This window comes from Pongo pygmaeus, chromosome 9, assembly GCF_028885625.2.
Source record: "Pongo pygmaeus isolate AG05252 chromosome 9, NHGRI_mPonPyg2-v2.0_pri, whole genome shotgun sequence".
NCBI classification, from domain to species: Eukaryota; Metazoa; Chordata; class Mammalia; order Primates; family Hominidae; genus Pongo; species Pongo pygmaeus.
Window position 1 is genome coordinate 21992077 of NC_072382.2, and position 14804 is coordinate 22006880.

At 50.5% G+C, this 14804-nt stretch overlaps 1 protein-coding gene and 1 pseudogene across 8 annotated transcripts in view; both read right to left on the minus strand.

The window, feature by feature from the left end:
* The window catches only part of PRDM11 (PR/SET domain 11), an 87948-nt gene that overhangs the window by 11672 nt on the left and 61472 nt on the right, over positions 1–14804 (minus strand). For 5 of the 8 annotated variants that reach the window (XM_054439416.2, XM_063670948.1, XM_063670950.1 and 2 more), the window contains exon 6: positions 3643–3830. In XM_054439416.2, the coding sequence (XP_054295391.2) occupies positions 3643–3830 (188 nt within the window). Of the gene's footprint in view, positions 1–3642; positions 3831–8643; positions 10903–14129; positions 14552–14804 lie in introns of those variants that run through there. The other 3 variants (XM_063670951.1, XM_054439417.2, XM_063670952.1) reach the window with 1 other exon arrangement.
* On the minus strand, positions 8644–10286 carry LOC129007954 (uncharacterized; annotated as a pseudogene).

A 14804-nucleotide genomic window follows, 5' to 3' on the forward strand; every position in this document is an offset into this window, starting at 1 on the left:
TCAATTCACTTTGAATTACTTTCAATTGTTTCAAAGACTTTGGTGAGCTCCTCAACCATAAATTATTTTAGACTGATTCCTTGTTTTTAATTTTTATTTTTTGAGACAGAGACCCACTCTGTTGTCCAGGCTGAAGTGCAGTGGTGCTCACGCAGCCTCCACCTTCCAGGCTCAAGTGATCCTCCCACTTCAGCCTCCCAAGTAGCTGGGACTACAGACACAAGCCATCACACCCTAATTTTTGTACTTTTTGTGGAGATACGGTTTTGCCATGTTGCCCAGGCTGGTCTCAAACTCCTAGGCTCAAGCCATCTGCCCACCTTGGCCTCCCAAAGTGCTGGGATTACAGGCATGAGCCATGGCACCCAGCTAGCCTGATTCTTTAAAAATTACCAACATAGTTTCATAAACTGTTACAGAAGTGCTGATGCTTCCTGGTGAGAGATGCTAAAAAGGCAGAGGAATCTCTTCAGCCCTTAGAGGGTCCTGAAAGTAGCCTACGGAACTCAGAAATCTCAAAGGTTTCCTAGACCAGGTGCAGGGGCCCTAGGTGACGTGCCACTGAACAATGACTTGAACTAAACTGTACTTAGGCTTCTGATGGCTCCATTTGCAAAAGGCTTCTGATTGAAGGCCAAGGGTTTGCCATAAGCAGTCCAGATGTTCCACGCCTCGTTTCCCATAGCTGGCATGGGTGCTGTGCCCTGCCCCATGTTTGACTTCAGGTTTCCTTTAGGTTACAGCACAAAAGGAAGTTATCTATTCAGGATGCACCTTTTCTGTCCTCACATGAATACTTAAGGAACAACTTCATCTCCAAGGCTTCTGGAACCCAGGCAGCTCCCCACAGCCTGCACTTCTATATCAGCTGAGCTGCAGAAAGGGGAGAGATGGAGATAACTTGAAAATGCAACCTGTATGTCTTACAGATCAGATGCAGCACTTGCCCATTGAAAAGCTCTAAAAATCAAGAGCCACGTCTTCCTTTCCTCATGGGACAATCAGGCAGCAAACAACTGAGGACATTGGGAAGTCAAGCCTAGAAATCACCAGAGATTCCTCATCATTGTTTGAAAACAACGTTGTTCAAATTTCTTAGTATGATCTTTGTGGACTTAAGGCTTTCAGAAAAATCTGTGGGCCAAAAGAGACCTTTAAGCATCATGAAATTGGTTCCAAAGCCTCCATACAACATGGAAAACAAAAACAAAGAAAACCTCAAAGTAAATTAATGAATCAAAGTAGGTCAAATAACATAAATTGTTTGAATGCGAGCTTTAGATGCAATCTATTCTTAAAAGGTAACCACAAAGGAATAGTTTACACTCTTTTCAGGAAGACTTCTGGCAACAACCAATATCCCTACTTAATAAGAACTAATAATTCATGCTCTGGCCTCCATCAGGATGCCAACCTCCAATTACAAAGAAACCTCCTTCTATATAAGACCAAGAGTGATTAGGCATAGGGGATCTCCCTTTCAGAGCAGCAATGGCACACCCATCTGGGACACCACTAACAGGAGTCCGCTGAAGCTACAGGCTATAGAGGGACACATTTAAAAGCCACTGAGCTCCGTGACCATTCCCAAGGGCTTCAGGATCACCCACAGCTGTAGAACTGCCCCACTGTGGCTTTCAATTTCCTTCCTATTTCCTACTTCTCAGCCTGACCAGGAATAGACCCTCTTCCCTCGTGTATCTTCATATGTCTCGGTGTATCTCCTTTCAAGTCTGTCTGACACGCCTCCTTTGAACCACTCCAGAAAGCTCACACCCTTCTCTGAGCAGTCCCCTGTGGTCTTGGGGCTCATGGAGGATGATGCAGCTTCAGGTGCTCTGGAGAAGATCACTGGGGGGAAGAAAAGGACATCACAAATCCAGAAGAATGCAAGAAGATTATGACCAAGGGATGAAATCTGTGTTCTCAGATATGATTTCTCTGGGTTTTCTTTTCTTCTAGTGGTATGATTCTTTGGAAAGCTTCTTGGCTGTCTTCATTCATTTCTTCTTTTATCCATTCAACAAAGACTTATTGAGTCCCTACTATGTATCAGGCACTTTTACATGAGGCATCTCCAGAGGTCACATGGAAACCACTGCAGCCTCATCATGGAAGCATGCCTTGCCAAGTGAAACCAACATGTGCCCAACCCTGAGATCCAAAGAAGACAAGAAATGAGTATGTTTATGGGGTCTCCTTTTACTGTCCATCATCTCCAGATACCTTTTACCAAGTCAGGCAGCAGCTGTGCACTCAATGTCCACAATTTGCTTTGTTCTGTTTTGCTTTTAAAGATAGCTTAATTTGAATAAGTCACTCCCACCCCCTTTTCATCTTCTCCCCTCATATTCCAAGTGAAGATTTATTTCCAATTAGTAAGTTGGTCAGGAACACGATATGGTGAGGCCTGGGAACAGCCTTGGTTCCTGGCACCAGATAGACTCTAGGTGTTTGGACGTGTGGTTTTAGTGGGAAAAACAAAAACAAAAACAAAAACACCCTTGAAAGAAGGGCCTGGACTCATCAGTCTACCCTGGGCAGGATGAGGATGGAATAAAAGGGTAAAGGACTAGGGGCTGAGAGTAGTTAAAACTGCTTCTGGATGGACACCCAACCCACCCAGCTTCCCACACCTAAGTCACCATCCCACCTCCTGCCAACCTTCTTCTTTTGATAGAGATTGTTCCTTCACCTCATCTCATTAGGACTGCTGTAGAGACACCAGGAGGAACCAAGGAGGGGACTGGTTTTGTCTGGGACATCAGGTAGCATTGCAGGTCAGAACTTAGACCTTGAAGTCAGACTGATATGGATTAGAAACCTAGTTCTGTCCTTCCTAGCCAGGTGACCCTGGATGAATCACTGTATTCATTTGATATTCGGTTTGCACATCTGTAAGATGGGTAAAAGAATCCATGTGGGATCATGAGTATTAAATGTTTATAGCTGAGGACTTCTGATGATGGAGGCGGGCATTGTCCTAAATGCCACATGTCCATGACTCCATCTAATTCTCAGGGTACACTGACAGGGTAGGGATGGCTGCTATGATGATTACACGGGAACATGCAGAAAATCTGCTCACAGGCTATGGAAAATATATCAACACCAGATATTGTAGGTGACTGAAAAAATGAAAGGTCATTTCTTCTACTCTTCACTAACTTTTAACCACAGGGGTTCCCAGATACCCAACAGGCCTCTGATGGTGGTAGAGTGGAGTCCTTGGACTGTTGTCAGGATTTCACATATTGAGTATTTAGTAAATGTTACCTATTATTGTGATCATTATTGAGGCAGTGGCAGTTTGTAACATCTTTTCATCAACTGGAGTTGGGGAAATAGGGTACATTTTGATTAAACATATTTGCTTGGCTTTAGGGGCATGTCTCTGTCATTAATACTCTGAAATGTGTGTGGTAAGGATTTCTGAGACCATTTCTAGGGGAAGATAACATGCTGGGGTGGCCCCTGCCTGGCCCAGAGCTGCTGCTTAGACCTCAACCATCTGTTCCCCTGAATCACTCTGGGTCTTCCCATTGCTGGGAACTGTATTTCTCAGGAAGCTCCAAAACAAGCTATCCAGGCCTCCCCCGGGGCTCAGTGGTGGGTGCAGCTCATGTGAAGCGTGGCACTCACCTCTGGCCAGGTTGCGGTGGATGGTTTCCTGGGACATGCTGTGCAGGCGCTTCATGTAGTCCTCGCTGTACCAGACCCGCAGCCACTCCCCAGGCCGGATGTCCCTGCACGCCCGGAAGTAGATGCGCTCACTGTGCTGGAACGCCAGCAGGTTCTGCTCCCTCTCCTCCCGGGAGATGACCACGTACCTGGCGGGGAGGGGAGACAGGTGAGAATGCATGGGCCACCCTTTGTTGAGTGCCCGCTGGTGCCGGCACAGTGCTGGGCAAGTGTGGATGGTTAGAAGTCCACAGGCACGTGGGCCTCTGTGAACATCAGCAGAGCAGCTGCCCTGTCCGGAGAAGCAGCACCAGCCAGAACCCATCCCTGTCCCAACGTCACCGTGTTGTGGGACCTCAAGCAGATCTCCAAACCTCTAAGAATCTCTGTTTTCTGAGACTGGATATGACACCTGCCCTGCCTGCCTCACAGCATATGGAAAATATATCAACTAGATATTATAAGTGATTGAAAAACTGAAAGGTCATATCTTCTACTCTTCACTAACTTTTAACCACAGGGGTTCCCAGATACCCACAGGCCTCTGATGGTGGTAAGGCTGGGGTCCTTCAACTGTTTCCAGTATTTCACAAAGCCTAGCTGAAATAGCCCATGTGACAAGGTGTCCAAGAGATCAATTAATAAATGCTAAAGATCAAAATCTTTTAAAAAATGGGGGCTCCAGTGGGGACAGGGGAGGAAGGTAAATAACAGACTACAAAAGGTTGACAACCACTGGTTAATCTTACTAAATGATTTTAAGATAAGGAGACTGAGGCTCAGAGAGGCCAAGCGACTTGCCCAAAGTCACACAGCTAATAAATGGGAGATGGAGCTTTGAGTCCTATGCACATTTCCCACTGTAACTCATGGCTCCTATGTAGGCGTGTAAAGCACCAACTCAGCAATGCCCAGAAAACTTTTAAAGTTCTGTCAAACCCTCAGAATCTATGGCCCTCGCCCATTCTCACTGAAACAACATGCGCAACATCCAGCCCACCATCCTACCCACCTCCAAAAGGTGGGATGAGGGAACACCTGCCAAGGAGTGAAGGTGTACAGATCAGAGGGCAAGAGGAAATTAGTTGGCGTTTTAGGGTTCTGAGCTACACAAGCACCTAGGAAATTTGTAATAAAAAATAAACTTCTTTATGTTATGGTTTGTCTCAAAAACCAGGGACAAAAATCAAAGTCCGTCTGATTGGTGTAGCCCAATGAATTATACCTGGAAAAGTCCAGGGGAAACAAATTCACAGAAGAATTCAGATAGATAATAAACAAATGAAAAGTATTCAGCATCACTAATAAAAGAAACACAGCGTAGTACATTGTCTCATTGGCACAGATTTCTAAAAGATGATAATATCTCTATTGGTAAAGGTGGTAAGAAAGTTGTTTCTTGTACTGATGATGCAGAATTAACAGGTGCAACCCTTTAGGAAACATTTTGGCAATATGGCTCAAGAAACATAAGTTATGGATGAAGTATGCAAACCCGGCATACCAATATGCTGACTTGTATCATTGTGTATAGTAGTACAAAGGCAAAACATTTAAATGTCTAGTACTAGAGAAAAGATTTTGTAAATGATGTCACATTTATACAATGGAATGCTACTCATCTATAGAAAAATGTTTTCAAAGAATCTTTTATGACATGGAAAAATGGTGTTGAAATAAGATAGTGTGAGAACAACAGGACTGGAAATAGACTATGGTTCCAATAATGCTTTAAAAGCAAGCCCCAGTAAACGACTTGAAAGAAATATACCAATGTTTTAACAGTGACAACCCCTTATAGGTGGATCATCTTTGGAATTTTGCACACTTTCAAAGTTTCCCTCAATAAGCAACTATTACTGTCACCCACCTCACTCCTGACACACACATAAAGAAAAGAAATATACGAATGCCAATTCCAGTATGAGGTGACAGTGGTGGCAGCTAGCAGCATGGAGAATCTACATTCTAGAGGTCCCAGGGATGGCACCAGCTGCCCCTCATCTATATCCTGCGTTGCTCATCTGGAGAGCCTGGGAGGAGGCTGTTGCCTTCCAAGGAGGATCACTGGAGTCCAGGGAACAATCCATTCTGGCAACATGATGCTGCAAGACCTCAGAAGGAGTAAGACCAAGGCAGATGGGAGAGCAAATGTTGGCTTTGGCTGCTTCAACCTTTTGAGAGAATCAAGCCACAGGCTCCACCATGGAGGTGTAGAACTTGCAAGATTTACAGTGCTTAGATTCCCCAGAATTTGCATCTTGTCCTAGGTCTGTGTTCTCTGTTAGCCCCAACACATCGGTGTTCTTATCAGCATCGGATATAAGCATTGCTATCCCTGAGTAGTGAAGACCATACAGTGATTTCCATGCACCCAGCCATGATGTTATTAACAAAGGACTTAACAGAAAGGAAAAGAGACCCTCCTGGCTGAGAGAAGTCACTCCAAATTAATAATTCCCAATCTCAATTCTACAACTGTGAGTCAGACTTTTCTCCATAGCTGAGATTTCTTCTGAATATGCAAAATATTTCCAGTCCCCAATTTAGTGAGAGTCTAGGATTTGACATCCAAAAATAATCAACCTTGTGGTTAGCACAGAATAGAAGCCATTCCAAACTTTCCTGCTCCCAGATACAAAAGGGAAATCATTCATTCATATTTTTTCTCACAAGACTCACTTGAATCACAGCACTATGATTGGAGAATACTGTCTTCTCCTTTTTTTCTTCCAGTTTCTAAACAACCACCAAGCTCTAAAAGCTAGAATTATTTCTCTGACACTCGACGTCAAGAGAAAAAGCTAGATGAGAAATACATTCCTATCAGGGATTTATTTATTCAAAAGAGCAACTTCTAGGGTGTGTCAAAAGGTTTAGAAAGACTCAAGTCAATTTAACTTTCCATCTTCTGGTCTTTTTCTATCCATCAAGAATCAATATTTGGAAAGCTAATCTCAAGGCATTGTATAAATCACAAAGTATTTTCAAAGGCAGATCAATGCTTATTCAGATGTTGTTGTATTTGTTGTTCTGAAACTTAGCATTTGAAATACAATATATATGGCAACTCTTGGTGAATCACAACCCATTCCCCTAACAAGATGTTTATGTTATACCATTTAAGAGGTAAAGCTAAATGAGACCAGCTAGGTCCCCAAACCTGTTACCTCTGATTAGATCTCCTGCTTTTAAGTGTTTTGCCTTAACACCTGCTGGCTTGATCACTCCCCAGATCCCTTCTGTCCCCATTCACAACAACCCCTTTATGAAGAACTGTGCCTGTTCCATTCATTACATGGTTGCGGAAATCAGAAGCCCTCCTCAAGGAGTGGAAGGCTACCAGGAGGGGCAAAATCTATCCATTGTGGCTGAGCAGCTCTTTGCAAGGAGGTTTGAAGAGCTACCAGGTCACTACCTCTTGAGAGAAGGCACAGAGAATGCCTGGCTGAGGCTGTTCTGCAAATGCTAGTGCTTACTGAGGCATTTCAACTCCAACCCACAGAATTTGGGACCTTTGGAGCAATCAAGGGGAAGGTGGTGGTGCTGCTGATGGCGGTGGAGAGCTCTGGACTAAACCTGTCATGATGATCCTGGACTGTTTTTATTTCAACCTCCCCGCTGACCTTGGGGACTGGATAGGTAAGTACTAAGACAACAATTCTCAGACCTCACCCACTGTGTCTTATCAAGTGCATCATATTTTCTAGCTGGGTCAGCACACGACTATTGTTTCTAACACAAAAGAAAACATAACACAGGGCATCCATTTTGCTGGAGGGAATTGACTAGGCCAGGCTCAGACACTATTGCATAGCAGGTATCTTCAATACAAAGGAAATTGCCCCAGTTAGGGAGGCAGAACTAGGAAAAGACCGACCGAGAAGAGGCTGGGCTCTGTGTTCTCACATGCATAGATCTCCGGGCTAGGAGGGGCTTTGGGTCACACATTCACCCACCAGATGGTCACCTGGTCATGGCTAGAGGCCTCCCTCTTCCAATTCATTTCTGTCTCTCACCCAAGTTTCCTCTTCCTGTTTTAATGTGCTAGTCCAACAAGCCCCACTGAAGCCAAGAAACAGAAACTGAAAATCTTTTCCATCCCAAGTTGACAAGTCCTCACTGTCCCTTTTGCTCTGACTTCCGTTTCAGTTTTACAGCTTCCAATTTGGCCCCTTCCCTCCCCAGGAACAGAGAGAGCAGCTGACCAGTCACTGCTTCATACATTGACCTTGGGAGAGAAGGCCCTGGGAATGGTTTCACGGCATCTTTGCATCTCTCAGAAATTGGGTAGTCCTCCATTTCTATGGCCATGCTTTTTGGCCAAGAACTGCGGAGGATGGCAAGTTAGAACCTTCTAGAAAGTGGATCCGTGGGCAAGACTAGGGGATTTCCTGCCTGAGAGAAGCCCTCTGAGACTGGCATTAAGCCAGGGCAATGCACAGGTGAGGAGGCTTCCTCTTGGCAGGAGGCAGCTTTGGTTACTTTGAGAAGCCTCAGATCTAGGTGGGCAGAGCCTTGCCAGTGCCAGACACACAGACACCTGGATTGGTGGGGAGGGTCATGCCTCCAGGTGGCCCCTAAAGTACACTGGCACATGGACAGCCCCTGACCCTTCTAGAGCCTCCTGTCCGAAACGGTGATTGTTTTTCCAGAACTTCTTGCTTACTTTTAGGGAACAAAAGGTAAAATTGACTTAGCAACACCTCACTTTTGAGCAGAGAAATGAAATATAACTGAGTGGTTTCGTGCATGCATGCCCTTCCTTTCCTCCGGGGCCTGGCATGGTGCTGGATACAGGGAATCTGGCAGTTTACAGAATCAGGGAAATCAAGGGGCACTCGAGCCCTTCTCGCCAACATGCTTTTCCTTAAACATCTAACCCCTGCTGTGGGGTCCTTGAGGTTTTCACAGGAAACGAAGAAAGAGAATACACACCAAAGAAAGATCCTGGACACTGGGTGTGTTCAAAGAGTGAGACTGATTTCTTTTATTGCCATCTTAACAAAAATACTTCGGAAGGCAATCTTTGATTCCAGCATCGGAGGCCGGGCAATTCCAGGCAATAATTAAGCCATCGGGCTGTTGGACAGGAGAGTGTTCAGTTTGAGGGAAGCAGGAACCCCCAAAGAACCACAGAATGGGGAGATGGAGCCAAAGGCACAGGGACATTGCAGTCACCTTCCATTCTCCCTACATGGGACAAAGCTCGGCCTGGGTTTACAAGCAGCACTCCAGCAACAGCCTTGGAAGGCACTGGGTGCTGCAATCCTCCCAGCTCCCACTATGGCTGGGGGCAGGATGGGAGGGTGGGGGATTGTTGGGTGGAGGGGTTGGCTGGGGGACTTCTGCTGGGGTCAGCTTCAGGTCAGGGAAAAAAAAGGACACAGAGCTGAGCTGCACCCAGGTCAGAGCTAAGCTTGTATCTGCCACCTGCCACTTCCCTCTCTAATGCTAAGAACCCAGTTTTCTCCCCACACTCCAACATGAAACATGAAGCTAGAGGTGTATGTAGCTAGTGCATAGGCAGCCCGAGCAAGCAGAGGCAAGGCATGCTGGAACCTGGAATGGGACATGAGCCCCACTGGGCTCTGGATTCTTTTAGAAGCCAGGGAAGAGGTTGCCCTCCACTCCTGAGATCTGGCCCTGCTTCTCCAAGCCACTGGCTATGAGCCATAGAGCCAGGGCAGGGTGGGAGAACCACCTGCCAAATGCTAGGTGCCTCCCACCTCATCCAGGACAGCTGAAGCAGAAGCAGAGGCCTGGCAAGGGGCAGAGGCCTGGCAAGGGGCAAGACTTGCCCCCCCTCCTCTTCCCACTACTCCAGATCTGGCCTCTGACAGGGGAGCTGGGAAAACCCATACCCTGCTTCCAGTCCTGGCCCTCTCACTAACTGGCTGTGTCATTTGTCTCATACAGATGATGATGATAAAAATGATCATAATAATACCTGACTTGGCTGCCTTGAGCTGACTGTCCTGAGCCCCCACTGAGACCACCCAGACTCTGCAAGGGCAAGGAAAAGCATAAAGTGCTCTCTATGAATGCAAGACAGTCTTTTCCTTCCTCCAACGCCATCCCATTCTTCTCCCCACTCCAAAAAAGGCAAGCACAGCAGCTGAGCACGCGCACAAGGGCAAGCGGAGGGCCAAGGCGGGCACCACCCCCGGGCAAGGGCGGGCAGACCCCTCCCTGAAGGACTGACTTGACCTGCCCATCAGGCCTCACCCCCTTCAAAAGCAGCAGCATCAGGGCCTGGGCGGTCACACGTGGGAGGCTGATGCAGCAGCCCCAAGGTTGAAAAGCGGGACTCCATTTGGATGCTCCCCACTGTTGCGCCCCCCACTCCCTGCAAGGCCTGCCGCCACGGGACACAGACCAAGAGGAGAATGATCTCCAGGCCAAGCAAGCATCAAGCAGGTGGCTTTTCTTGCATCTTCAGCATCCGCCAAAGATGAGGGTGCGGGGCTGAATACATGCTCTGTTAGACCACAGGGCAGCGACCTGCGCTCGGTGAGGAGGTGACAGCGCCCCCAATGTCCTACAAGGGTCATCGATCCTGTTCCTGGACATGAGAGACTGGCCCCTGTTGTGAGGCCAGACATCCCTCCTCCATGACTCTTCCTCCTAGTGCAGACTAGCTGGGTTAGAAATTGTGCTTTCTCTTCCGAGACCTGGTAGTCCGTGTGGGGGCTGATGCTGGGGAAGCTGGCGGGGGCTCTGGCAGGGGGGCTTGGGCCTGGGTGGCCTGGGGAGTGGAGCCCGTACGGGCTGCCCCTTCTGGCCCCCGCTGAGATGCCTGAACCCCATCCCGGATCTCTGTCAGTGTCTGGCACATCTGACCGACGCGGCTGGTCAGCTCGGCCATGGCCTGGCCGATGACGTGCATGCTGTTGGCCATGTCCCGGTGCACGGTCACCAGCTCCTGGCAGAACTGCCGGAACACCTCGGTCTGCTGGGCATGGACGTGGAGGAGCTGCCAGTCAAGGCCCGTGGTGGGTGGGCTGGGGTGCGGCCGAGGGGTCCTGCAGGCAGCCTGGGCCTGGGGTGAGGGATGGGGCAGGGCCTCTGGCTTGGGGCCCACCGTCTCAGACTGGTCTGAGGAGGAGGATGAACGGAGCAGGGCGGGCCTGGCCAGGTGGGCCTCTTCCTCCGGAGACCGCTGCAGAGGCACCCGAAGAGGCTGCCTTGAGGGCCCAGGCACCTCCTCATCTTCATCATCTTGGGGGACAGAAACAAAGATGGAAAAGTGGTTACAAAAGGGAGAAGGAGGGAGGCCTAGGGGTTGGCCCTGCCCCTGAAAAACACTTGAGTATCCCCCTGCCCTTCCACCCTGCAGTCTAGTTTGGCCCCCACCCATAGAGAAATCCCTGTTCCCCAAATCCCTGAGGTGCGTGGGCCCAGCATCCCGGGGGGAAGTTCCTCTTCCTCTCATGGAACAGCTCCATTCTAGTGGGGAAGAGCCCAGGCCAGGGGACTTGGAGACTGCAGCCCAGCGGCTGCGTGCCAACCCAGCAGCTCCTGACCTCAGCAGTCAGTTCATCTCTCTGCAACTCACTTCCTGCAATGATAACGACTGCCCTGTCTACACATCGAACCGCTTGGCTACCTAATTGGGTTGTTAAGAAGAGTCATAAACAAGATGACAAACATGAAGGCGCTCTGTAACGCTGAAGGAGCGGCACCTGCCTAAAGGTACTATGACGCTCTCGGCCCTATGAGCACCAGCCTCTTTGAGGCCACGTCTGCATTGCTTGGGGCCATCTTGTGGCCTTGCTGGAATCTGCACCCATTTTTTTTTCCATAAGTTATTGGGGTACAGGTGGTGTTTGGTTACATGAGGAAGTTCTTCAGTGGTGACTTGTGAGATTTTGGTGCACCCATGACCCAAGCAGTACACACTGCGCCATATGACGCAAAGGCATAAGAATGATACAATGGACTTTGGGGACTTTGGGGGAAGAGTCTGAAGGGGGCGAGGGATAAAAGACTACTAATATGGAATCTGCACCTTTAAATCACTGCAGCAGATGCTGACAGGCTGAAGAAACCGGGAGGACAGTGCAAAGCAGGAGAGCCACCTCTGCAACCAGCCCTGCTGTCCCCCTGTCCTCCAAGGCAGGCTTCCAGTTCAGTCACATCGGGCTCCCATCCAGGTACATCTGACCTTACAGGGGCCATCGGACAGACTGCTCCTTGCAGCCGGACACAGGGAGGGGGCCCAATCTCTGCACGTGTGGGTCCTGCTTTCTGGTGAGCAAGGGTATGGGCTGATCCCTGTGGCAGGATTAAATAATGTATGGGCTGACCCTACTGACAGGCAAGCCCTCCCTGCCTGGATCTGAGGGCTCAACTCAGAACCATCCCCCAGGAAGGTGACGGGGAGGACAGACAGGTTTATCTTACAGTTACTTCTGCCTCCCAGGGGTCCTGGGGGCTCACTTGGGCCAGCTTGGTAAGAGCCCTGTGTCTCTTGGCAGTGCTTGGTGGGACAGCAGCCATCCCCTGAGATCCCAGAGACCTGTCTAGCATGGCCAGTGTTGGAAGGAGTGAGGCCCGGCGAGGTGATGCTGCTCCCTCCCTCCCAGGTCTCTGATCTGCCAAGCCCCTGGCCGAGTGCTGCCGCAGCTGGCCACTGCCAGGAAAAGGAGGGCTGTGAGCCTGCCGTGGGGGTGAGCGGGCTCTGCCCGATGGCACACCCGGGCTCCCTGCCAGCCCAGGTTACCTTTGGTGGCCTCATTACATTCAGTCTCAGGGAGATGGAGGGGTGAGCGGAGCAGGATGCAAAGAACAGGCTTTACTGGATGCTGACCCCCAAATTTTTTCTTATCACAGGGTGGAATCCTCTTAAGACTTAGGAAAACACTGATTCACAGGAAGCCAGCAGACCTGGCTTCAAGTCCTGCTTCTGAATCGAGCTCAGGGCCACCTTGGTTTTCAGAGCTTACTTTCTGCATTGCAAGGAAGTTGAACTAAATGGTCTCCATGTTCTTTTCCAGTCCTAAACATCTGACTCTGTGAACCGCCACCTGTCAGGAGCCCCAACCAAACAGGAAGCAAGCGGATCACAATGGCAGGGGGCCCGGGAAGGGAAGGCGCAAGTGAGTCTTTGCGAAGCACCTTCCCACGGGCTGAGCCACGGCTGCTTCCCCGGGGCCCCTCCTGCCTGGCTCCCACCACTCACGAGCCGGTCAGGCAGACGGCCTCTAGTGGGGACTGCAGCTGGCGGGACACGGGGGAGATGTGCAGAAGTGGAAAGGAAGGGTTGCAGCCCCTGCAGAGGCCTCGAGTGCTCCCCCTTCTGCTGAGCCCCAACTAGAACTCCAGCCCCAAGGGACACCGGCCTTGGCCGCTGGGGCCCTGGCTTCAAAGTGCATGTGAGACACAGGAAGTAGAGAGGAAAGGCAGGGACAAGTACAGAGGGAGAAGAGGGGTGGGGAGCGGGTGGGGGAGCAGCCAGGAGGATGGAGAGGGAGCTGAGAGGCAGCCGTAGGGCAGGCAGAGAGAGGCAGCACACAGAAAAGTGGGGGGGGGGGGGCAGGCAGCGTGGCTCAGGCAGGGGAGTAAGGAGAATAATAGAGGAACAAAGCAGTCAGGACCAGACACAGAAAGGAACTGATCTTTCCATGGCCCAGCCCGGGCCTTCACAGCTTGGCCGCCTCGTCTCCAGCCCCCTCCCCCGCGCTGCTACACTTGGGCTTTCCTGGCTTCTCACTGTTCCTGGAACGTGCCAAGCGCCTTCCTGATGCGGGGCCTCGTACATGCTGTTCTCTGCCTGTGCGCCTCCCCTCCCCTTCTCCGCGCCCCACGCTGCTGCCTGGCCTGGTTAACTCTTACTCTTCACATCCCAGTCCGCTGGACTTCTTCAGGGAGCCTTCCCCAGTCCCCAGTGGAGCCAGTTTTACCCACTCCTTAACTCTCAGACAGAGCTGCTACATAACCTGCAGGGTCAAATGCAAAATGTAAACGTGGGGCCCCTGGCTCAAAAACTGTGAAGAATGTCCAGATGGCGACAGCAGAGCCTGAAACCCCGCGGCCCGTGTGACTGTTCAGGTTGCATGCTCATGAAGTCAGCCCTCCTCTCGAGACCTCCTGGACTCCTGTGTCCTCCATCCCTTCGTTTCCAGTTTACTCGTGCAATTATTTAAAGTTGGTTTATTCCTAGGAGTCCAGGGTCTCCCCAAGAGTAGGGCCTGTGTGGGGTTTACACACAGCTGTCTTCCCAGCTCCTAGCACGGCTCTGGCACGGAGATGTTCAGTAAATATTCGAGAATGAATGCACAAAAAGGGATGGAGAGGAGAAGAGTGGGAGAAGGAGGGGAAGATGGAAAGAGTAGGCTGGACAGAGAGGGACAGGAGAGAACCAGAAGGGAAGTCGGTGGGAGACTGTGGACTGTAGGCTGGGGGGCAGGCGGCTGGCTGGGCGGTGGGGGACTGGTGATACTCACAGCTGGTCGAAGGGCTGTCGGTGCCATCCAGTTCCGCCCTGGGGAAGCCGCGCCCTGCACGGGCCGTGAGCAGCGCCGACTCGATGGCCCTCTCGTGGGCCGTGAGCACGATGGTGGGGGCCCGGCCCCCGGCCCCAGGGCCCGACAGCGACTGCTGCATGAAGGCCAGCTTGTCCTTGGTCCTCCGTTTCATGTCATCCCATCTGTGCTTAATGTCCTTGACGGAGCGGGGCACCTGGCTGACGGAGGTGATTTTCCGGGCTATGCCTTCCCAAATCTTGTCCCTGTCAGCATGGGACAGCCGCATGGTCTCCCTCCCAAAGAGCACTGCTTCGTGGTGGGTCACCTCTGTGACAAGAATGTCCAGCTCCTCCTTGGAGAACTTGGGCTTCCTCTTACGCTCGGCCAGGTGTGCCACATTCCTTGGGTTGAATATCCCACAAAGCACAATTGGGTAAATGACCGTCAACGCAGGTGGTTCTCCTTCCTAATTGCTGGCCCCCAGCTGGGGAGCCAGGAGGCACCTGGGGCAACCTGGCCCCCACCACACCCTCCTCCTACTGAGAGGTCCCTTCCACTACTCCTCGGAGGGGAGGGTGGAAAGAAGAGACGGCGTTACATGGGAGGGAGCACTAAACTCAGAGTCGAAGGCCTTGGTTTCAGGGCCTGCTTTAG